The sequence below is a fragment of the Mustelus asterias genome, chromosome 28, assembly GCF_964213995.1.
Source record: "Mustelus asterias chromosome 28, sMusAst1.hap1.1, whole genome shotgun sequence".
NCBI classification, from domain to species: Eukaryota; Metazoa; Chordata; class Chondrichthyes; order Carcharhiniformes; family Triakidae; genus Mustelus; species Mustelus asterias.
The window spans coordinates 21,549,528-21,573,660 of record NC_135828.1 but is presented as its reverse complement, the minus strand read 5'-3'; the positions used below and the strand labels follow the sequence as shown (position 1 = coordinate 21,573,660).

Sequence of the window (24,133 nt, the reverse complement as noted above, 5' to 3'; positions counted from 1 at the left end):
GATTAACCATGGGAAATGCATGGGGTTACGAGGGTAGGGCCTGGGTAAGACACTGCCAGAGAGTCAGTGCAGACTTGTTGGACCAAATGGTGGCCTCCTGCAGTGTAGGAATTCTACTCTGGATCAGTCATGAAGTGAAGTATAATCCATTCTAATGTGCATCTTATTATAACCACTTTTGATATCCTCTGATCTATTTGCGATATCGAGGTTACAGTGTTTTACCAACAGCCGAGTAAGCGCCATGAGAAAAACAGGATAAGAGTTTTCAAGTATATTAAAGTTTCATATTTATCTGGCTGTTTGAATAAACATCTTTAAAGCACCACATTTCCATTTCAGTACTGAACTTCAGACTATGAATGAACCATTACACTATTCAAAAAATCATACTTGCTTGTACTGAAAATGCTAGTGGCTTTGCGTCATTATATCTGAGAGTGTAATGGATTATTGTAACCTTGCATACTATTGAAGACTTTATGGTTTCTATTTTCTCCCCTTTAGAACCAATAACTTTTTAATAAAGTAATGCGTCATTTTGTTAAATAACATTTTAATATCCCTGACTAAAGTCGGCATGAGGTTTGCTCATGAGAGGGAGGATGTTATTTTATAACTTTGTGCTACCAGATTAGAGCTTCTCCCCTGGGAGTGCACAGCTGAAGCTTAGGCATGCACTGCCTGTAATTTTCCATCCGTTACGGACAAAAGAATTGTGGGCAGTGCACATAATTTCCTGGAAGAGGAGTAATCCAAACTTGTAAAATTGTCCCTACTGTCTTCCTTGCCTTGGCAGAGGGACAGTTGAAAACTTGGATGGATTTGGGTCATATTGCCACAGGGAACTGCCAAAGTCTCGGAGACTGTTATTATTTGCAACATTCTGCACACGTTTTGGGATCCCGAGGCCCAACGGTGGACCAGGCAGCCCACCGTCAAGGTTAGAAGGGGCAATGAGCCAGAAAATACCCCCGCTTAAATAAAAAACCTGAAAGCAATGAACAATTATCTGACAGCCAGGCACTTAGACTACTGAAACCTTCATCGAAATGCCTGAGCAGATAAGTACGCCAAGGGCGGCATGGTGGCACAGTGGTTAGCATTGCTGCCTCACAGCACCAGGGACCCGGGTTCCGCTCCAGCCTCGGGTCACTGTCTGTGTGGAGTCTGCACATTCTCCCTGTGCCTGCGTGGGTTTCCTACGGATGCTCCGGTTTCCCCCCACAGCCCAAAGATATGTAGGTTAGGTGGATTGGCCATGCTAAATTGCTCCTTAGTGGCAGGGGGGCTAGCAGGGTAAATTTGTGGAGTTACAGGGATAGGGCCTGGGTGGGATTGTTGTCGGTGTAGACTCGATGGGCTCAATGGCCTCCTTCTGCACTTTAGGGATTCTATGGTTCTATGAACTGCCTGATTAACACATGCATAATGTGATTGCCGAATACAATTGCTATGTTTTTGGGTCGTTGCCGTCTTTCTTTTGCATACTGAAGTTTCTGTGCTTCAGATTACTATCAAGCCACGAGTCTTCGCTTCCTAAAGTCTCAAATATCTGCAGCGGCCCTGATTACTAATCATGGCATGAGCCTGTTAGAACAGATTTGTGTTAATTGCTTTAATTACTAAATTTATGGGTGGCACAGTGGCTAGCACTGGTGCCTCGCAGCGCCAGGAACCTGGGTTCAATTCCAACCTGGGATGACCGTCTGTGCGGAGTCTGCGTGTTCTCCCCGTGTCTGCGTGGGTTTCCTTCGGGTGTTCCGGTTTCCTCCCACACTCCAAAGATGTGTAGGTTAGATGGATTGGCTGTGGTAGATGTGTGCAGTTATGGGGATAGGATGGGGGGAATAGGGCCTGGGTAAGATACTCTATGGTGGCACAGTGGTTAGCACTGCTGCCTCATAGCACCAGGGACCTGGGTTCAATTCCGGCCTTGGGTCACTGTCTGTGTGGAGTGTGCACGTTCTCCCCATGTCTGCGTGGGTTTCCTCCGGGTGCTCCGATTTCATCCAACAGTCTGAAAGGCGTGCTGGTTAGATGCATTGACCGTGCTAAATTCTCCCTCAGCGTACCCGAACAGGCGCTGGAGTGTGGCGACTAGAGGATTTTCACAGTAACTTCATTGCAGTCTTAATGTAAGCCTACTTGTGACACTAATAATTAAAACTTTAAAAAAAATGAGTGAACATATCGTAATAACATTCATGTGTGTATTTACAAGTAGATGGATACTAACCAGCTCTTGAATGGAATTATAATGGTTGTAATCTTATTGCTAAGCTATTTGTAGTTGGGTTGTTGCACATAGTATTCTTTTCTTGGTAGCCTCCCTAACTCCATGAGCTATCTTTAAAAGTCCAAACCTTCCCTACTCGCTGGTTTGAACTAGCACTCCAATTAGTCATGAATATCTGGAATAACTGCCAGTTCTCTTCAGAAGTGCCAGTCATAACTGAGCAACATCTATTTTTATTTCAGTGAATGGTTTTACTTGTCTCTCGAGCTCAAGTATCTATAGGGTGGCCAAATCCACACATTTATATCAAGTTGAGTGTCCAGTTCTAGCTACAGTTGGTCTTTAACCTTCAGCCTTGTGATTCATTTAAAGGACTGCAGATGAACAGAAGCTCAACAAAAAGATTTCCATTTGTTATGGCCTTTATATACATGTTTTGATTCTTTAGATCGGCAAAGTCTTTATTAAGCAATGTCGAATCCAACACTGTCCCAGACACCTCATTTCCTAACTCCGCGTTTGTTTTGCCATAAATGCGTTCTGACTCTTTGTCGTCCTTTCACCATCACCACCATTGGCTACTCCTCGAGTCGAAAAAGATTCTTCCTTGGGAATGGGTTGGCGGAATTGAAATGTCAGTATTGGCTGTTGGCTTGTAGTTGGCTTATGAACCCCCCCTTAGCCTCGCAGTCTCTCCCACATGGCATTGGGTTGGGTATGAGCGAAGGTGGCAGATTGTTCTCTTCAGCAGCCTCTCCCCCTCACCCACTTTCTGTCTCTCATTCTCACCCTCTCTCTCGCTCTCACTCTTTTTCTTTCTTTTAATTCATTTGTGGGACATGGGTGTCGCTGGCTGCGCCAGCATTTTTTACCCATCCCTAATTACCCTTGAACTGAGTGGCTTGCTAGGCTATGTCAGGGAGCAGTTAAGAGTCGACCACATTGCTGTGGCTCTGGAGTCACATATAGGCCAGACTAGGTAAGGACAGCAGATTTCCTTCCCTAAAAGACATTAGTGAACCAGGTGGATTTTTCTGACAATCGACAATGGTTTCATGATCATCAGTAGTTTCTTAATTCCAGAGTTTTTTCTACTCAATTCAAACTCCGCCATCTGCCGTGGCGGGATTCGAACCCAGGTTGGCAGAACATTAGCTGAGTTTCTGGGTTAATAGTCTAGTGATTATACCACTCGGCCATCTCCTCTCTCTCTCTCTCGCCCTGACAGTGGTGGTTGATCAGCCAGTTGCGACACCATTTCCGATGATGAATCACCACTATGGTTGTGATTGGACATCTGCTTCCAATGTGTTGATGTTAGTAGAGCACCCCACGTGGAAGATTTTAGATTCCCATCGCAACATTTCCTTTTGCACCCCTGTGATGGGGGACTCTGGCATAGTTCTGAGTAATGCAACTGTTTACAAAATCTTGAGTCGGACACTTTGACGACATCTCCCCCTCATCTCAACCGATGTGAGATTATCGTGGTGTTTTGAAAATGATTAATTTTGTAATTCATATATTTTAGGTTGGGTGTTAAAGTGTTAAATGTAAAATAAATGAGTTTGGGAGGTTAGTAAACAAACATAAAGTAGTTACCATTCAAAGGGTAGTCTGATTTTGGTTAATAAGGTCAGAGTTCGTAGTATGAATATGATAAACCATGGCTAAGCCCTTTCCAAATCTGGTGGCAAGAGATCCACAGATATCTTCATAATGGGGGTAAATTGCTGATGTAGGTGCCAGATCACGGAACGGTCTTAAAATATCTATATACTTTTCAGGTCAATGCACAAATTTGGGAATGTAGATGCTAGGTTTGAACCTCTATCTGGGATATTCCGAGGGTGCTATGTTATCATGGGGATAGGGGGAGTTATCCATTTTGTGTTGGGTTATCTGTGTTTGTCTCACAGATACAGGGAGTCAGTTTGAAGATTGTGAGAAGGCAGTTGTGTATCCCCCAGCAACCAGAACAAGGAGTATGGAGCCATGACAAATGAAAACAATCTTGTCTATGTAGCCATTCACCAGTTTCCCATCATCAATATCTTTTACCATGTACCAAAGGAAAAGGCCACTCCTGTGGCTTACAGTCAGATAGTCTTCACCTCGGGACCTACAACTCTGGTGTGGATGATGTTACAGGCTTAAAAACCCCCACTAGCTGCTCCCCATTGGGTAAGCGTCCACTTGTTCAATAAGGCAGCTTGTACTCCACGAAGACTGCAGGTAGATTTATTGGTGATCCCCCATGGTCATCGTGGTCCTCAGAACAGTCCAGTTTCTATTCCTGAGTTGGGATCACTGAGCAGAAATTGCATTGTTTGGAATGAAAAGTCCAAATTCATGAGGAATTCCAATAGATTAAATTAAATCTGCCTGCTAAAGCTAGTGGAAGAGGTTGGCAGGGGAGTTCTCGCAGAGAAAGTGCGCTGGAAGCCTAAGAGCCAGAATGACAAATTGAGGAGAGTCAAAATTGAATTCTTGAGAGCTGTGACACGCCTTGATTGGCCCCAGGAGAAATGGCAGAGCCCAAAAGATCTGCAAAGTATAGAGGAACTTTTGGGTGGAATTGCCCAAAAGATCTGCAAAGTATAGAGGTGGAATTAAAAACAATGCCTCCATTGCCTGTAGTTAGTAATACATGAATGCGTGTTTAGTCCCATGTGCTGGAGTAATCGATGATATTATACACTAAACATCAGAATTCTAAGCAGCATACTCCAAAACTGAAATCCCGTTTCAATGACTTGAAAGGAAAGGTTAAGCTAGGATAATTAACTTGTAAGTTTGGAATGAAGTACAAAATACCTGTGTTTCAAAACCGTAACGTTAGTGTTAAGTTGTTTTAGGTTAATTGTTGCTAACTTTGGTTTATAAACCTTACTGGCGACGAGTAAGCAGACAAGGCAATTATTTTGCACATCAAATGTTTTGGGAACCGCGTATAAGATGGATCATTTCAGCGATGTTTATCTATGTCAATTAACTTATATCAAAGCAATACTGATTTTGTTTTTGTTTTGCTAACTTCATTCCTCCAAAGCCCCGACGTTTGCTGTTGGCGACCTTGCAAACTCTCTTGACGTCATTGCGGGGAAGTTAAGTCATTCGGCACGAAAAAGGAGACATGCAAAGAAAGATGACTACAACATAGAAGTTCTGTTGGCCGTAGATGATTCGGTTGTTCGCTTCCATGGAAAAGAGCATGTGCAGAACTATGTTCTGACATTAATGAATATTGTAAGTGGCCTGATGTACTATTTATTATATTTTACACGTGATTTTTTAGTAATAGTTTAACTTCACACACTCATATTTTATACTGTAAGATATCTTGTTCAGTGATATTGAGGTATTGCCATGTATCATAGAACATAGAAATTCTGGACGGCACGGTGGCACAGTGTTCAGCACTGCTGCCTCACAGCTCCAAGGACCTGGGTTCGATTCCCGGCTTGGGTGACTGTCTGTGTGGAGTTTGCACGTTTTCCCCGTGTCTGCGTGGGTTTCCTCCAGGTGCTCCGGTTTCCTCCCACAGTCCAAACATGTGCAGGTTAGGTTGATTGGTCGTGCGAGACTGCCCCTTAGTGTCCTGGGATGTGTAGGTTAGAGGGGTTAGCAGGGTAAGTGTGTGGGGTTGTGGGGATAGGGCCTGGGGTGGGATTATTGTCAGTGCAGACTGGATGGGCCAAGTGGCCGCCTCCTGCACTGTAGGGTTTCTATGATCTATGATTCCTATGAACTATACTATGTTTATCTTTTTGTCTTGGGGCTCCACTGAGTAATAACACATTCATCTGAGTGTCCTCTGTTTAGCTGTTGGAGTAGAACTGTTAGTTAAATGGATTAGTATTTTCACTAAAACAGCAGGAGGATTTACAACTGAGTGGGTTATGTGCACAGATATATATTATTCAAGATCAGCGTGCTTAATTATCATTTGCTATGTATGTTTGTATACATATAAATGTCTGCACTCAATGACTAATAATGTTCACACAGTATTTAAAAGTAGACGTTGGATTTTGGAAATTTTGAATGTCACAAATACAGTACATGGGTACATCCACAAATTTTTTATAGTCTTCAACAAATCAGTGATAAATCTGACTGTTGAAATCAGTAAGTGATTTATCTCATTTTTTTCTGTGCATGTTTTTCTATATCCTGGCCAAATGGTTTTAGTTATGTGTTTTCCCCATTGTTTTTGGAGATTTCTTACCTTGAAATCATAGAGAATTAGATCATGGAAGACTGACCACTTGGCCCTTCAAGTTGATCCCTTAACTTTCCCCATGTGATCTACCTAGTTTAATCCCACCTTCCGACTTTATGTGCCTTTTAGTCATTGAGATCAAGATTACCTCCACCATTTTTAAAATATTCATTCGTGGGACATGGGCATCGCTGGCTGGCCAGCATTTATTGCCCATCCCTAGTTGCCCAGGGGCAGTTGAGAGTCAACCACATTGCTGTGACTCTGGAGTCACATGTAGGCCAGACCAGGTAAGGATGGCAGATTTCCTTCTCTAAAGGACATTAGTGAACCAGATGGGTTTTACCAATAATTGTTTCATGGTCATCAGTAGATTCTTAGTTCCAGATGTTTTTTATTGAATTCAAATTCCACCATCTGCCGTGGCGAAATTCGAACCCGGGTCCCCAGAACATTAGCTGAGTTTCTGGATTAATAGCCTAGCGATAATACCACTAGGCCATCGCCACCCCCAGCATAGGTTTAATCAATTCATTTAAAGGCTATATTTAAGCTTTAGGGAAAAGACATTTCCTGCAGTTGACAGTCTTGATTGGTGACTTTTAGACATTGTTTGGGTTATGACAAAGTTCTGAAAGAAAATCAGCAAGAAGGTAGAAGTTAGCCGCGAAGCATTAGACCTTTTCCATTTCAGTCTGCTACAAGGAGCTATGTGAAAAAAGTGAGTTGGTTCATCTTTCTCTCCCTCTTTCACAGAAGGGCTTCGGTTTCACTTGGCCCCAGCTGAGTGCAGCTCATCAGATGTAGAAATGTGTTTATTTGTTATGACCATACGTACATGCAAACATACAAATGAAGAGCAGGAGTAGGCCATTTGGCCTCCTTGAACCTGCTCTGCCATTCAGTAAGATCATGGTTGACCTGATTGTGGCCTCAGTACCACTATCCTGCCGACCCTCAATACCCGGCACAGTGGTTAGCACTGCTGCTTCACAGCGCCAAGGACCCGGGTTCGATTCCTGGCTTGGCTCACTGTCTGTGTGGAGTTTGCACATTCTCCCCGTGTCTGTGTGGGTTTCCTCCGGGTGCTCCGGTTTCCTCCCACAGTCCGAAAGACGTGCTGGTTAGGGTGCATTGGCCGTGCTAAATTCTCCCTCAGTGTTACCCAAACAGGCACCGGAGTGTGGCGACTAGGGGATTTTCACATTAACTTCATTGCAGTGTTAATGTAAGCCTACTTGTGACTAATAAATAAACTTTACTTTACCTTTTAATTTCCTTATTAATAAAGAGCCAATTTATCTCTGCCTTAAAAATATTCCATGACTCTGCCTCTATCACTGTCTGGTGAAGAGAGTTCCACAGACTCACAATCCTCTGGGAGGAGACAAATTCTCCATCTTAAGTGCAAGACCTGTTATTTTGAAACTGTGTGCCCTAGTTTTGGTCACTCCCACATGGGAAAACATCCTTTCAGCATCCACTCTGTCTAACCTCCTCAGGATCTTATATGTTTCGATAAGATCACCTCTCATTCTTCTAGATGCCAATGGATGCAGGCAAAACCTTTCTTCATAGGGTATTCCCCTCCTCCCAGGAATCAGTTGATGGAACCTCCTCTGATCTGCTTGTAAAGCAATTATGTCCTTTCTTAAGTGAGAAGTGCACACAGTACTCCAGATGTGGTGTCTCTAATGCCCTATACAACCAGCAAAACATCCCTGCTTTTATATTCCATTCCCCTTGCAATAAGGTTTAACATTTATTTAGAGTTAAAGTTTAAAGATTATTTATTGGCTTCACAAGTAGGCTTATATTAACACTGCAATAAAGTTGCTGCGAAAATCCCCTAGTCGCCACACTCCAGCACCTGTTTGGGTACACTGAGGGAGAATTTAGCATGAAACCCACGCAGATACGGGGAGAATGTGCAGACTCCCCACAGGCAGTGACCCGAGCCGGGAATCAAACCCATGTCCCTGATGCTGTGAGGCACCTTTAGTCTTTCGAATCACTTGCTGTACCAACATGTTAACGTTTTGTGATTCATGTACCAGAACACCCAGATGCCTCTGTAGCTCCGAGTTCTGCAGTCTCTCCATTTAAATAGTACACTGCTTTTCTGTTTATGCTGTCAGAGATCAAGTTCACATTTTCACATTATACTGCACCCACCAAATCTTTGCCCACTCACTTAACCTATTTTTTTAACTATGTGAAATGCATGTTCTGTATTTCACTCTGTGGATTTTTGGTTAGACTGTTTTTACAGATTGGGGAATTCACATTGGTAAAAAATAAATCTGTTATCGTGGCAATGAAAGATAAGCAGAGAGTAACCGGAATGCTTGAGGAGATTCAGGAAGTGGATTATAAGAAATGATTGCATGATTGGGGCACATTCACACTGGTAAGGAGAAGGTTGAGAGGTGGTGGGATTTTTATTCATTTATGGGATGTGGGCAAGACTGCAAGAGCACGAATTTATTTTTGTCCGTCCTGAATTCCCATTGAAGAACTGGTGGTGAGCCGTCTTCTTGCACCACTGAAATTCATGTGATGAAGTTACTCCAGGATTGTGATCCAGGAATGTTGAAGGAATGGTGATATAAATATATATATAAAAGTCAGGGTGGTGTGTAAGGTGGAGGCAGGTTTGCAAGTGGATGTGCTCCCACGCATCTGCTGCCCTTGTTTTTCCATGATGTGGAGATGCCGGCGTTGGACTGGGGGGTAAACACAGTAAGAAGTCTAACAACCCCAGGTTAAAGTCCAACAGGATTATTTGGTAGCGAAAGCCACCTGCAGATCCTCTCCACTTGGAGCCGGCAGTTTGCGGTGTCGATGGTAGTCATGATGTGGAGATGCCGGCGTTGGACTGGGGTAAACACAGTAAGAAGTCTCACAACACCAGGTTAAAATACAACAGGTTTATTCGGTAGCAAAAGCCACCTTGTTTTTCCAGGCAGTAGAGTTTTGGGATGTGTTGATGAAGAAACATTGCAGCAACCCGCTAGGACATCTTGTAGACGATGCACACTGCAGCTATGGTGCGCTGGTGGTGATCCAGTGACTTTTAAGATGGTTGATGAGATACCATGATGTGGAGATGCCGGCATTGGACTGGGGTGAACACAGTAAGAGTTTTAACAACACCAGGTTAAAGTCCAACAGGTTTATTTGGTAGCGTTGGACTTTAACCTGGTGTTGTTAAAACTCTTACTGATGAGATACTAGCCAGGTGGGCTGCTTTGTCCTGGGTAATGTTGAGCATCTTGACGGTTGCATTGTCTCCAGGTAAGTGGAGACTATTCCATCACACTCCTGAATTGTTCCTTGTAAAAGGCTTTGGGAGTTGGGAGGTAAACCACGCGCTGCAGAATTCCCAGCCCCTCAATCTGCAGCTGGAGCTACAGTATTTATTTGGCTGGTCCAGTTCAGCTTCTGACCAATATGACCACCCCCGGAATATTGATGGTGGAAATGCGGTTGAATGTCAAGGGGGGAGTGGTTAAATGATCTATTGTTGGAGATGGTCATTACCTGGCACTTGAGTGGTGCGAGTAGTTCCTTGCTAGTTATCAGCTCAAGCCTGAATGTTGTCCAGGTATTGCAGTGTCTGGGCAGGGAATGCTTCATTATCTGAGGAATTGTGAATTTTACAGAAAACTGTGCAGTCATCAGGGAACGTCCCCTCTCCTGACCATGGCGGGGAAGTCATTGATAAAGCAGCTGAAGATGGGTGGGATCAGGACATTGTTCTGAGGGACAACTGGAGTGATGTCTGAGGGCTGAGATGATCATCTTGTGCTTGTGTCTCCACCAGTTGAAAGCCTGCCCCTATTGACTTCTGTTTTAGAGGGCTCCTCAATACCATGCTCAGAGTGATTGCCATTGGTGTACTCCGTTAAAAAATGTCAGTGGCAGTCACTCTTGCCTCTGGAATTCAGAATGTTTGTCCATGTTCGGACCAAGGCTGGAATGAAGTCCGAAACCAAGTGGTGCTGGCAGGACTCAAACTGAACATTAGTAAACAGGTTATTGGTGAATATGTGCAACTGGGTAGCTCGAGCACTGATACTTTCCATTGCCTATCAGTCAGGACAGACTGGCAGTCAGCTGTAATTGGACAGACTGAATTTGATCCATTTTTTGCAGACAGAATATTCACTTTATTGATGCCAGTGTCGTAGCTGTACTGAAATAACTTGCCTGAGGCATGACTTGTTCTGGGTCACAAGCTTTCAGCTTGTAGTTAACACTGCTGCCTCACAGCGCCAGGGATCCGGGTTTGAATCCTGGCTTGGGTCACTGTCTGTGCGGAGTCTGCGCTTTCTCCCCGTGTCTGTGTGGGTTTCTGCAGTAGGGCAAATGCTTGAATCTATCATCAAGAAAGAAGTAGTGAGACATCTAGATATAAATTGTCCCATTGGTAAGACGCAACATGGGTTCATGAAGGGAAGATCATGTTTGACTAATTTGGTGGAATTCTTTGAGAACATTACATGTGCAATGGACAGTGGGGAACCTGTGGATGTGGTGTATCTGGGTTTCCAGAAGGCATTTGACAAGGTGCCGCACCAAAGACTGCTACATAAGATAAAGGTGCACGGTGTTACGGGTAATGTATTAGCATGGATAGAGGATTGGTTAACTAACAGAAAGCAAAGAGTGGGGGTAAATGGGTGTTTTTCTGGTTGGTGATCAGTGACTAGTGGTCTGCCCCAGGGATCAGTGTTGGGACCGCAATTGTTTACGATTTACATAGATGATTTGGAGTTGGGGACCAAGTGTAGTGTGTCAAAATTCACAGATGACACTAAGATGAATGGCAGAGCAAAGTGTGCAGAGGATGCTGAAAGTCTGCAAAGGGATATAGATAGTCTAAGTGAGTGGGCGACGGTCTGGCAGATGGAGTACAATGTTGGTAAATGTGAGGTCATCCGTTTTGGTAGGAATAACAGCAAAATGGATTATTATTTAAATGGTAAAAAATTTGCAACATGCTGCTGTGCAGAGGGACCTGGGGGTCCTGTGCAAGAATCACAAGGAGTTGGTTTGCAGTTGCAGCAGGTAATTAAGAAGGCAAATGGAATTTTGTCCTTCATTGCGAGAGGGATGGAGTTTAAAAACAGCGAGGTTATGTTGCAGCTGTATAAGGTGCTGGTGAGGCCACACCTGGAGTACTGTGTACAGTTTTGGTCTCCTTACTTCAGAAAAGATGTACTGGCACTGGAGGGGGTACAGAGGAGATTCACTAGGTTGATTCCGGAGTTGAGAGGGTTGGCTTATGAGGAGAGACTGGGTAGACTGGGGCTATATTCATTGGAATTCAGAAGAATGAGGGGAGATCTTATAGAAACATATAAGATTATGAAGGGAATAGATAAGATAGAAACAGGGAGGTTGTTTCCACTGGCAGGTGAGACTAGAACTAGGGGCATGGTCTCAAAATAAGGGGAAGCAGATTTAGGACTGAGTTGAGGAGGAACTTCTTCACACAAAGGGTTGTGAATCTGTGGAATTCCCTGCCCAGTGAAGCAATTGAGGCTACCTCATTGAATGTTTTTAAGGCAAGAATAGATATATTTTTGAACAGTAAAGGAATTAAGGTTTATGGTGAGCGGGCGGGTAAGTGGAGCTGAGTCCATGAAAAGATCAGCCATGATCTTATTGAATGGCGGAGCAGGCTCGAGGGGCCAGATGGCCTACTCCTGCTCCTAGTTCTTATGTTATGATTTCCTCCGGGTGCTCCGGTTTCCCCCCACAGTCTGAAAGACTTGCTGGTTAGATGCATTGGCCGTGCTAAATTCTCCCTCAGTGTACCCGAACAGGCGCCGGAGTGTGGCGACTAGGGGATTTTCACAGTAACTTCATTGCAGTGTTAATGTAAGCCTACTTATGACACTAATAAATAAACTTTAAACTTCAAAAGCAACTTTGTTGTCGGGTCCTGTGGTCTTTTCTGAATCTAGTAGGCTCAGCCTTTTCTTGATTTAACATGGAGCGAATGGAAATGGCTGAAACCTGGCGTCCGTAATGGTGGGAGGATGAACCACCAGCTCAGCAATTCTGGCTTCATATTGTCCTTTGCATGACATGCTGGGCGCCATCATTGTTGTGTATGGGGGTAATTGTGCAGCCCTTTCCTCTGGTTTGCAGTTTAATTGTGCACTCCCATTTACCACTGAGTGTGGCAGGACTGCAGAGCTTTGATCTGATAAGTTGGTTGTGGGATTGGTTTGCTGCTTCCACTGTGGCATTGCCTGACTTATCCATGGTTTGAGGATGGAGAAATATCATGCATTAAAGGAGATAAACTTCAAAGTCATGGAGTCATTATGAATCATAACTGTCTTTCCTTTGTGCGAGTATAAGGGTGAAGAATTACATTGCCATTTCAGTGATCATAGAATCCCTACAGTGCAGAAGCAGGTCATTCAGTCCATCAAGCCTGTACCAACTCTCCAAAGGAGCATCCCACTCAGGCCCCATCCTCCTAATCCCACATATTTACCCAGCTAATCCCACTAAACTGCAAATCTTTGGACACTAAGGGTCAATTTAACATGGCCGATCCACCTAACATATTTCGGACTGTGGGAGGAAACCTACGCAGACATAGGAAAAATGTGCGGACTTCAAACAGACAGTGACCCAAGCCAGGAATCGAACCCAGGTCCCTGGTGCTGTGAGGCAACAGTGCTAACCACTGTGCCACCGTGCTGCCAGTGATCACCTTCAGTTTCCATGCAGTTGGTGGGAAGGCCTGTTCAGTCTGGAGGTGGTTAAGTATCTATGGGTTTGCACAGGGCTATTTGTTTGCTTCTAAGTCTGTAAATCAATAGTGACGTACAAGTGATGAGTAGTGGAGACAGGTTTTTAAACATTAGTATAACTTTACTATGTTAAAATCTACATTTAGGTGGTGAAAATGCACTGCTATTAGAGTAAGAGTGTTTAATGTGTTGGGATAAAATTCCTTTGTCGACTGTTGCAAGCATGGTTTTCACCCAGCATAGTTTAGCACCACAATATTACACTCGCTAGATGGCTCAGTAGCAATGTTGGATTTAACATGAATCATCTTGAGTTGTTAATTTTTCAGGGTTTATGCAGCAAAATTGAGACTCATAGGTTGCTAATGTGCGAAGCATAAGATTTGGATTACCTTTGGTTATCTTGGAGATGAGTTAAAGGTGACTGAATTATCTACCTTAAGGTTATTGTTTAATGATTTATTCACAACTTTGATGTCATATTTGACCCCGCGATAAGTTCCCCGCCACATTGGGTGGCAGCACAGTAACTATTCAGTTACACCCTTGAGCAGCTCTGGTTTTGGTTGCACCAGAATTGGCCAGTTATCTTGGCCCCGAGCTCTGGAATTCCCTCCCTACATCTCTCCGCTTCGCTTAAGTTTATTTATTAGTGTTACAAGTAGGCTTACATTAGCACTGCGATGAAGTTACTGTGAAAATCTCCTAGTCACCACACTCCAGCGCTTGTTTGAGAATTTAGCATGGCCAATGCACCTAACCAGCACATCTTTCAGTCTGTGGGAGGAAACCAGAGCACCCAGAGGAAACTCTCACATCCACGGGGAGAACGTGGAGATTCCACACAGACAGCGACCCAAGCTGGGAATCGACGGCTGACGCTGTGAGGCAGCAGTGCTAACCACCGTGCCAGGTACATCTCTCCGCCTCACTTTCCTCCTTTAAGGCACTCCCTAAAACCTACCTCTTTGACCAAGCTTCTCCTTCAAATCTCCTTCTTTGTCTGTGTCCATTTTTGTTTTGCAATGCCTCTGTCATAGAGGGAAGGTTCACCAGACTGATTTCTGGGATGGCAGGATTGTCGCATGAGGAGAGGTTGGTCAACCGGGTCTGTATTCACTGGAATTGAGAAGAATGAGAGGGGATCTCATTGAAACGTATAAAATTCTGACAGGTCTGGACAGACTGGTTGCAAGGGTGTCATTTCGGCTGGGGGGGTTCTAGAACAAATGCCATTAGCTTTCAGAGCGCTGTCATGATGTGGAGATGCCATGTTTGTGGATGCGCCCTGTTTGAGAGCAGATTTCCACTCCATCTGACGAAGGAGCAGCGCTCCGAAAGCTAATGGCATTTGCTACCAAATAAACCTGTTGGACTTTAACCTGGTGTCATTAAAACTCTTGCTGTGTTCAAAATTAAAACATAAATGTTTTATTCACTTCCATAAACATATCATGATGTTCAAAGAATTGAGACATGAAGCTGGAGATTGCAGACTGCTTCCCCGGATAACCATCATTTGCCATCAGGCTCAATACAAGTGTTGTCAGCGTGGATTTAGAAGCTATAGCTCATTCCTCAGGAATCTGCTGCTGTTATTTAAGGAAATATTTAAATCTCTCAGCTTATCCAGTGGAAACAGTTGTTTCGATTTGCAGAAGGTACTCGATAAAGTTCTGTATGTAAGACTTCTAAAAACAGTTCAAAGTGAATGCCGTCTTTGCTGGTTGAATTTATAGTTTCCTTGAGAGTAAATACTAAGAAGGCGGTTCTGGCTGGGGGCGGTGAAGATCTGTTGGATGAGGCAGAGCAGAGTGGATTTACTCTTGCCATTTTGACCTGTACAAGTCTCTGACTCATCCGTAACTTTGTTTTCCGTTGAAGCCAGACAGGGAGGAGGAGAGGTTGTGTGGGAGCTGCTGGATTAGCACTGAGTGTGGCTGGAGGAACACACTGAATTAGAGGGAGTTAACTAAAGCAGTGGGTTCCAAAGTGGCAGAAACTGGCACTGCCGGATCAATAATAAACAGCGGTCCAGATTTTGCTAATAAACATTTTTTTAGATCTCTCATTCTTCTAAATTCCAGTGAATTCAGGCCGTGTTGACCCAATCTCTGCTCATAAGACCATCTTGCCACCCCAGGAATGAGTCTGAACCTTCCCTCTATATCAAGTATGTCCTTTCTTTAGATAAGGAGACCAAAACTGCACACAATAGTCCAGGTGTGGCCTCACTACTGTCCTGTGCAGCTGGAGTAAAGCATTCTTAGTCCTGGAAATGAAATAAGTTGTAGGATTGTAACAGGGTTATTATGATACAGTGGAATCCAGGGCTTTAACGAGAAGCTCTGTTTTGAAGTTTAGGGTTTAATTAATTGAACAAAATAACTAATTGTAGTGTCCACTGATTAATTTGGGAAGTTTAACAGGTTAGTCCATGGCTAAAGCAGTTAACAAGCTCTCTGTGTATTGAGGCAGCTGCATTGTTTAACACAAGGAGGGGGTTCTGATGATTTAATGAACTGTGAGAATGAAGCTCATGCGATTCATAAACTCATTCTCACAGATTGTTTTACGAGCTGAAACACATTTGCAGACAGCTGAACAATAATGCCCGTGACCTTCAGTTTTGCCATTTTGAGTAATTTCCTTTACTGCTGTTCCTGCCATATTTTGGTGGTTGAGTCAGATTCCAGTGGGACAGATGTTAAATTTGTTGTGACCGGAATGATCCTTATCTCATAGAATAGGATTGCATAGAATCTCTACGGTGCAGAAGAAGCCATTCGGCCCATCGAGTTTGCACCGACTCTCTGACAGAGAATCCCATCCAGGCCCTCCCCCCTGTCCTATTCCTGTAACCCCCACACACTCCCCATGGCCAATCCATCTATCCAAGTATCATTGGACACTAAGGGGCAATTTAGCATGGCCAACCTCCTAACCTACACATCTTTGGACACTAAGGGGCAATTGACCATGGCCAGTCGACCTAATCTTAAATTCTTTGGATGCAAAGGGGCAATTTAGCTAATCCACCTAATCTGCACATTTTTGGACGCTAAGGAGCAATTTAGCATGGCCAATCCACCTAACTTGCACATCTTTGGACTGTGGGAGGAAACCGGAGCACCCGGAGGAAACCCACACAGACACGGGGGAATGTGCAAACTCCATGGTCACCCAAGCCGGGAATTGAACCTGGGTCCCTGCACTGTGAGGCAGCAGTGCTAACCACTGTGTTGCCATGCTTAAACATGAAATTGCTGCTATCGATTTTGGTGGAGAATGGTAATGGAATTCCTTCCTAAAGGGAAAGAATCGAAGAACAGAGGTGTTGATCAGAACTTTTGCTAACGGGACAGGAAGCTGGAATTTTGATATTTTTATTTGATTTGATTTAATTTATTAATGTCACCCGTGTTGGGATACAGTGAAAAGTATTGTTTCTTGCATGGAATTTTCCCCAACTGTGATCTTGATATCTGTATGCATGCCAACTCAAAATTAATTGTCATCAGTAAATTTGTGCCTGTACGCTTCGGAAGTCATGATTTCAACTTGAATTATCTGACTACAAACCTCACTGGATATATGGAGAAGGCCCATCACTTAGGTTGATCATCAAAACGGGAACGGCACAGTGGTTAGCACTGCTGCCTCACAGTGCCAGGGACCCGGGTTCAATTCCGGCCTTGGGTGACTGTGTGGAGTCTGCACGTTCTCCCCATGTCTGCGTGGGTTTCCTCCGGGTGCTCCGGTTTCCTCCCACACTCCAAAGATGTGCGGGTTAGGTTGATTGGCCATACTAAATTGTCCCTTTGTATCAGGGGGGACAAGGAGGGTAAATATGTGGGGTTATGGGGATAGGGCCTGGATGGGATTGTTGTCAGTGCAGGCTCGATGGGCTGAATGGCCTCTGTTTGCACTGTAGGGATTCTATGAAAGCTGGGAGAAATGGTGGCTTGCAGGGACTTGCATCACACAGAAACAAGATTGTCTTGGTCCTTCAAGGAAAGATGCTGTAGTGTCTCTCGAAACAAGATGCCATGTAACCAAGATAACATCCCAGATTGATTCAAGTTGAAGTTGAACCTCAACTTTTGAAGTTGGATCCTCTGGTGAACAGTATTGCTAATGGAACGTATGCTAAGGAGAATGCATATACTGTGCATTGTGTGACTTTTTATATATGATTAAATTAAATCTGTGTATTTCATTACAATGTCGAGAACCTGTGATTGGTATGCCGTTTGCTGCCATGCTTTGTAACATTTGTGGACAAAGTGTCTCTGTATTGTGTTGGTGGGTGGAGAGACGATTCAATGTTGTTTGCTGTTAAAAGGTATTTGAGTGCCTACCGACTCCAAAAAGAAAATTTAGCCTCACTTTTTCTCTTTTCCAGTAGGGAATTTTCACAGTAACCTCATTGCAGTGTTAATGTAAGCCTATTTGTGTCATTGAAAAATAAACTTTAAAAACCCCTTGCTGGCAATATTGACTTGTATTCTTGCAGATATGCAGTCCCTTTGCTGCTTTGGCTAATGTTGAATAAGTTAGTATCTCGCTGGATTCTTCATCGCTATAATTCAGTGCTTCATTATGGAGCGTGAGAAGGAAATTGAAGTGTTTGATCTTAGTCCATCTCTACTTGTTTTGTGACCAAAAGATTTCATAGAATCCCTACAGTTCAGAAGAGACCATTCGGCCCATTGAGTCTGCACTGACTATCTTACCCATGCATCCACACCCCCATTCCCATAACCCCACACACATTTCCAATGGCTAATCCATCAATTTAGCGTGGCCAAATCCACCTAACCTATACATCTTTGGATTGTGGGAGGAAACTGGAGCACCCGGAGGAAACCCACGCAGACACGGGGAGAATGTGCAAACTCCACACAGACAGTGACCCAAGCCGGGAATCGAACCTGGGTTCCTGGCGCTGTGAGGCAGCGGTGCCAACCACCGTGCCGCCCATTTAATTTAAAATGATTGACCTATTGAGATTTGATTTTGAGAGGTGAACTCTATCAACTGTACAAAATCAGAAAGTAGTGGTGACCTGATGACTTAAGAACTGGTTTGCATTATTTTACACAACAGTCAGATCAGTCATGATCTTATTGAATGGGGGAAGCAGACTCGAGGGGCCGAGTGGCCTCCTTTTTTGTGTGTAATTCTGTTGTGGTCTTTTCATCCATAATGTCGAAGGTGCGCAACCATAGATTACAGCATATTGAAAACCTTTTAAGATGGGAGTTTTGAGCTACACGTAAACTAATTCCGTAACTGGTTACGAGCCTTCCCGAATGCTGCTTTCAGTTAGACGTTCCGTCAGTTCCTGACACCTTAATCAGATTATTTCAGAAATCTCTCAAGTCAGATTTTGTAGCAAATTGGTTTCAATCTGTAACAGTTACGATTTGGCTCCAAAGGTGGTCTGATTATCGTACATGGTTAATGACTGCTGCCGGGGAGGTAGAAACTGCCGCGGAGGTCCACTTAAGTAATGGAAGGAGAACATGCAATAGCCATGAAATCTTATTTGTTTCTAAATAGCGAGCAAATATTTTGTTAGCTGATCAACTATTTACAGCATGTGAATCCTTCATTACACCCACTGTCTTTTTTGTTCCATTACTTGTGGTTAATTTAAGTTAATGTTTGAAATTGTACTGGTTGTAATAAGCCCACGGAGGAAAAGTCCCTTCACCAAAATCCCTTTATTTACAACTCTGCAGTTCACACAGTGCTAGTAGTTAGCAGTCTACCTCCGGGGGCCCAGAGGAACTGACACTCCCGGTTAAATACAAGGCAAAGATTCCCTGATTGGCCCACCAATTGGATCCTTAATCAGGGAGCTCATACTCCAATAGGCCAATCTCAATGGCCTGATTGAAGTCATTAAACTGGTCAAACTTAGTCACGACTTTGACATTTGATGTGTAAGATGACTGGTCTATGTGAATGCAATCCGCAGCCAACAATGTTACAGTTGATACATGGAACTAGATCCTGCACCCACTGTTCCCTCTCCCTCTCCACCTCATTTACTTTTGTAAGTGGAAAGTTACTCGGGGGATGCACCCCATTTCCCTCTGGAAGGGAAGTCTTAAGATGTGGCCAGCTGGCAGGCTCAGGTGTCTTGCGCTCAAAAGATTGATGGAGGAATCAGTATCATGAGGCCTGTGCCACAATTCTTGGTTGTGGACATGGATAGACCCTATCACCGTCACTCTAGTTAAAACATAGCTGTGGTGGCTGCCTCTTTCATCCAGTGTCGCAGGTCTCTATACACCCCCCCCCACTCCCCAGTTTGATATTGTGCAGGGGTCTGCATTAAAGCTTGCTGAGGACCAGAACTTTGGCCAACATTGATAGGTGGTAGTCCTATGCTGTGTCAATGATTCCATCAAATCAGAACATCCTGGCCTAGTATTCACTGATTGTGGTTTTCCTGAATCTAAAACAATCCCAGTGGATTGTCTAACTTCCAATGCTACTCAGGAAATGAGGGAAAGAGAAAACAGGAAACTGCATCAGTTATCAGGAAAATGTTGGAATCTGTTGTTAAGAAATCATAGAATCCCTACAGTGAAAAAGGAGGCCACTCGGCCCATCGAGTCTGCACCAACTCTTACCCAGGCCCATCCCCATGTATTTCCCTATGTAACCCCATGTATTTCCCCGGTAATCCCCCTAACCTCCTAAATATTTTGGGGCACTAAGGGGCAATTTAGCATGGAGGAAACCCACACAGACATAGTTGGACGAATTGGGGAGGTGTTGGCCAAGTGGTATTATCGCCAGACTATTAATCCAGAAACTCAGCTAATGTTCTGGCTTCAAATCCTACCATGGCAGATGGTGGAATTTGAATTCAATAAAAAATATCTGGAGTTAAAAATCTACTGATGACCATGAAACCGTTGTTGGTTGGTGGAACAACCCATCTGGTTCACTAATGCTCTTTATGGAAGAAAATCTGTCATCCTTACCCAGTCTGGCCTACATGTGACTCCAGAGCCACAGCAATGTGTTTGACTCTGAACTGCACTCCAAGGGGCAACTAGGGATGGGCAATAAATGCTGGCCAGTCAGCGACGCCCATGTCCCACGAATGAATAAAAAAACAGGGAGAACGGGCAGACTCTGCACAGACAGTCACCCCAAGGCTGGAATTGAACGTGGGTCCCAGCAGTGCGAACCACTGTGCCACCGTGCCACGTTTGACCAATAATGCTTCGAAAATCATAGTGTGATCAAACAGAATCAACGCAGTTTTACGTCATGTCAAATTTGCTCGAGTTTTTAACAGATGTAACTAGTAGAGTAGATTAAGGGAAACCGTAGCATGTGGTATACTTGGATTTCCAATAAGCATTCAATAAGCTGCCACACTTCTTTTCTTTATTCTTTCAGGGGATGTGGGCGTCGCTGGTAAGACCAGCATTTTGTTGCCCAACCCTAGTTGCCCTTGAACTGAGTGGCTTGGTTGGCCATTTCAGAGGGGCAGTTAAGAGTCAACCACATTGCTGTGGATCTGGAGTCACTTTTGGCCAGACCAGGTAAGGATGGCAGATTTCCTTCCCTAAAGGATGTTGGTGAACCAGATGGGTTTTTACAACAATAGTTTCCTTGGTCTGAGACTAATTTTCTATTCCAGATTTATTGAATTCAAATTACCAGTTCCCAAAGCATATGACTGGACCTCTGGATTATTACTCCAGTGTTGGTACCCTGTACTTCCCTAACCCCTATAACTGGTTAATACACAAGATAAGGGCTTAGGAGTTGGGGGTGATATGTTAGCATGGATGGAGGCATGAAAGTTTGGTGACAATACAAAGCTAGGCAGGAATGTAAGCTGTGAGAAGGACACAAAGAGGCTGGAAAAAGATTTAGACAGGTTAAGTGATTAGGCAACAAAGTGGCTGATGGAAGCCTGAGGTTATTCACTATTGTAGAATGGCATGAAAAGTTTACCTGTTTCTCAAGACTCAGCGAAACTTGAGTCTACTTCTACAAGGAACAAAAATAGCATGCAGGTCCAGCAAGCAATTCAGAAAGTGTACGGCATGTTAGCTTTCAATGCAAAGGGTCTGCGGTGCGAGAGCAAGGAATATTGCTGCAGTTATATAGGACTTCGATAGGACCCATTCATGGAGAATTGTTTGTAAGTTTGGTGTCTCTATCTCAGGAGGGAGATCGCTGACTTGGAGACAATGTGGCAAAGTTTCACTAGTTTGGTTGCTGGCTGAATAGGGTTGTCCTGGCACAAGAGGGTTGTCCCATGATGAGAGGCTGAGTGAATTGGAGCTATACACTCGAGTGAGACCGGGAATTCCGGCCTGAGGTCAGTGGACAGTTCTATTGTCTGCCCCACACCCGCTCCGATTCCGCAGCAGGCGGGACGGTAGAATTTCAGCGACAGTCTCTGGAGTTTAGAAGAGTGAGAGGTGATTTCATCAAAGTATACAAGGTTCTGAAGGGGCATGACGGGATAGACACTGAAAGGTTGTTTCACTTGACTGGGGAATCTAGAACATGGGAGCACAGCCTCGAGATAAAGGGTCAATCATGTCATACAGAGATGAGGAGAAATTTCTTCACTCATAGGATTGTGAATCTTTGGAATTGTCTCCCCAAGAGGATTGTAAATGCTCCATCAAAGGGTATATTTAAGGCTAAGATAAATTTTTAATCTCAATGGATCAAGCGGTATGGGCAAGTGGCATAGAAGGAGAAGATGGACCATTATTGTACTGAATGGCAGAGCAGGCGTGAAGACCATACAGTCTCCTTCTGCTCCTATATCTTGTGTTCTTATGTAATGAAGATCCACTGGAGATGTATGTTCTACCAAGCTACAGTTTGATTAGATACCCTTTTATATTTACTTGCAAAACAGTAAATAAGGGTGGCGCAGTGGTTAGCACAGCTGCCTCACAACACCAGGGACCTGAGTTCGATTCCGGCCTTAGGGGACTGTGTGTCTGGAGTTTGCACGTTCTCCCCGTGTCTGTGTGGGTTTCCTCTGGGTGCTCCGGTTTCCTCCCACACTCCAAAGATGTGTGGGTTAGGTTGATAGACCATGAGAAATGTGTGGGGCTGTGGTGATAGGGTGGGGGAGAGGGCCTGGGTAAGATGCTCTATTGGAGAGTTGGTGCAGACCAGATGGGCCGAATGGCCACCTCCTGCACTGTAGGGATTCTGTGAATAGTGTTTTCAGATTTAATCTATAGCAATCAGTTCCAAAGTTAACGGTCTGTTAAACAATTTTCTTAAAAAGTTTACTTTAACCCAATTCTTCATTTGAATAGCATTTTGGGAATTAAAATTTTTTTGATGAGGATAAAATATTTCGACGTTGTTTGGCCGTGAAACGCCATAACCCATCCAGCAAGCCCTGCCAGTCTTTTGGAAGAGCTTGTTCATAAACTAATATGTTAGGATGCTTTCATCGACTGAGATATTTTATACCTAAAAGTAAATGGCATGCACATGCGCAAAGATAATTCCTGCTGGAGTATTATAGAACATAGAAAGCCACAGCACAAACAGGCCCTTCGGCCCACAAGTTGCGCTGATCATATCCCTACCTCTAGGCCTATCTATAGCCCTCAATCCCATTAAATCCCATGTACTCATCCAGAAGTCTCTTAAAAGACCCCAACGAGTTTGCCTCCACCACCACCGACGTCAGCCGATTCCACTCACCCACCACCCTCTGAGTGAAAAACTTACCCCTGACATCTCCTCTGTACCTACCCCCCAGCACCTTAAACCTGTGTCCTCTCGTAGCAACCATTTCAGCCCTTGGAAATAGCCTCTGAGAGTCTACCCTATCCAGACCTCTCAACATCTTGTAAACCTCTATCAGGTCACCTCTCATCCTTCGTCTCTCCAGGGAGAAGAGACCAAGCTCCCTCAACCTATCCTCATAAGGCATGCCCCCCAATCCAGGCAACATCCTTGTAAATCTCCTCTGCACCCTTTCAATGGCTTCAACATCTTTCCTGTAATGAGGTGACCAGAACTGCGCGCAGTACTCCAAGTGGGGTCTAACCAGGGTCCTATAAAGCTGCAGCATTATCTCCCGACTCCTAAACTCAATCCCTCGATTAATGAAGGCTAGTACGCCGTACGCCTTCTTGACCGCATCCTCCACCTGCGAGGCCGATTTAAGAGTCCTATGGACCCGGACCCCAAGGTCCTTCTGATCCTCTACACTGCTAAGAATGGTACCCTTCATATTATACTGCTGCTTCATCCCATTGGATCTGCCAAAATGGATCACTACACACTTATCCGGGTTGAAGTCCATCTGCCACTTCTCCGCCCAGTCTTGCATTCTATCTATGTCTCGCTGCAACTTCTGACATCCCTCCAAACTATCCACAACACCACCTACCTTGGTGTCGTCAGCAAACTTACCAACCCATCCCTCCACTTCCTCATCCAGGTCATTTATGAAAATGACAAACAGCAAGGGTCCCAGAACAGATCCCTGGGGCACTCCACTGGTCACTGACCTCCACGCAGAGAAAGACCCCTCCACAGCCACTCTCTGCCTTCTGCAGGCAAGCCAGTTCTGGATCCACAAGGCAACAGCCCCTTGGATCCCATGCCCTCTCACTTTCTCAAGAAGTCTTGCATGGGGGACCTTATCGAACGCCTTGCTGAAGTCCATATAGACCACATCCACCGCTCTTCCTTCGTCAATGTGTTTGGTCACATTTTCAAAGAACTCAACCAGGCTCGTAAGGCACGACCTGCCCTTGACAAAGCCGTGCTGACTACTTTTGATCATACTAAACTTCTCTAGATGATCATAAATCCTGTCTCTCAGGATCCTCTCCATCAACTTACCAACCACTGAGG

General features: G+C 44.3%; 1 protein-coding gene across 1 annotated transcript in view; it reads left to right on the top strand.

Annotated features, from left to right (window-relative positions):
- LOC144480306 (A disintegrin and metalloproteinase with thrombospondin motifs 14-like) overlaps positions 1 to 24,133 on the top strand; it is a 178,035-nt gene that overhangs the window by 56,915 nt on the left and 96,987 nt on the right. Inside the window, exon 4 of the mRNA XM_078199660.1 lies at positions 5,292 to 5,488. Coding sequence (XP_078055786.1) covers positions 5,292 to 5,488 — 197 coding nt within the window. The remainder of the gene's footprint in view (positions 1 to 5,291; positions 5,489 to 24,133) is intronic.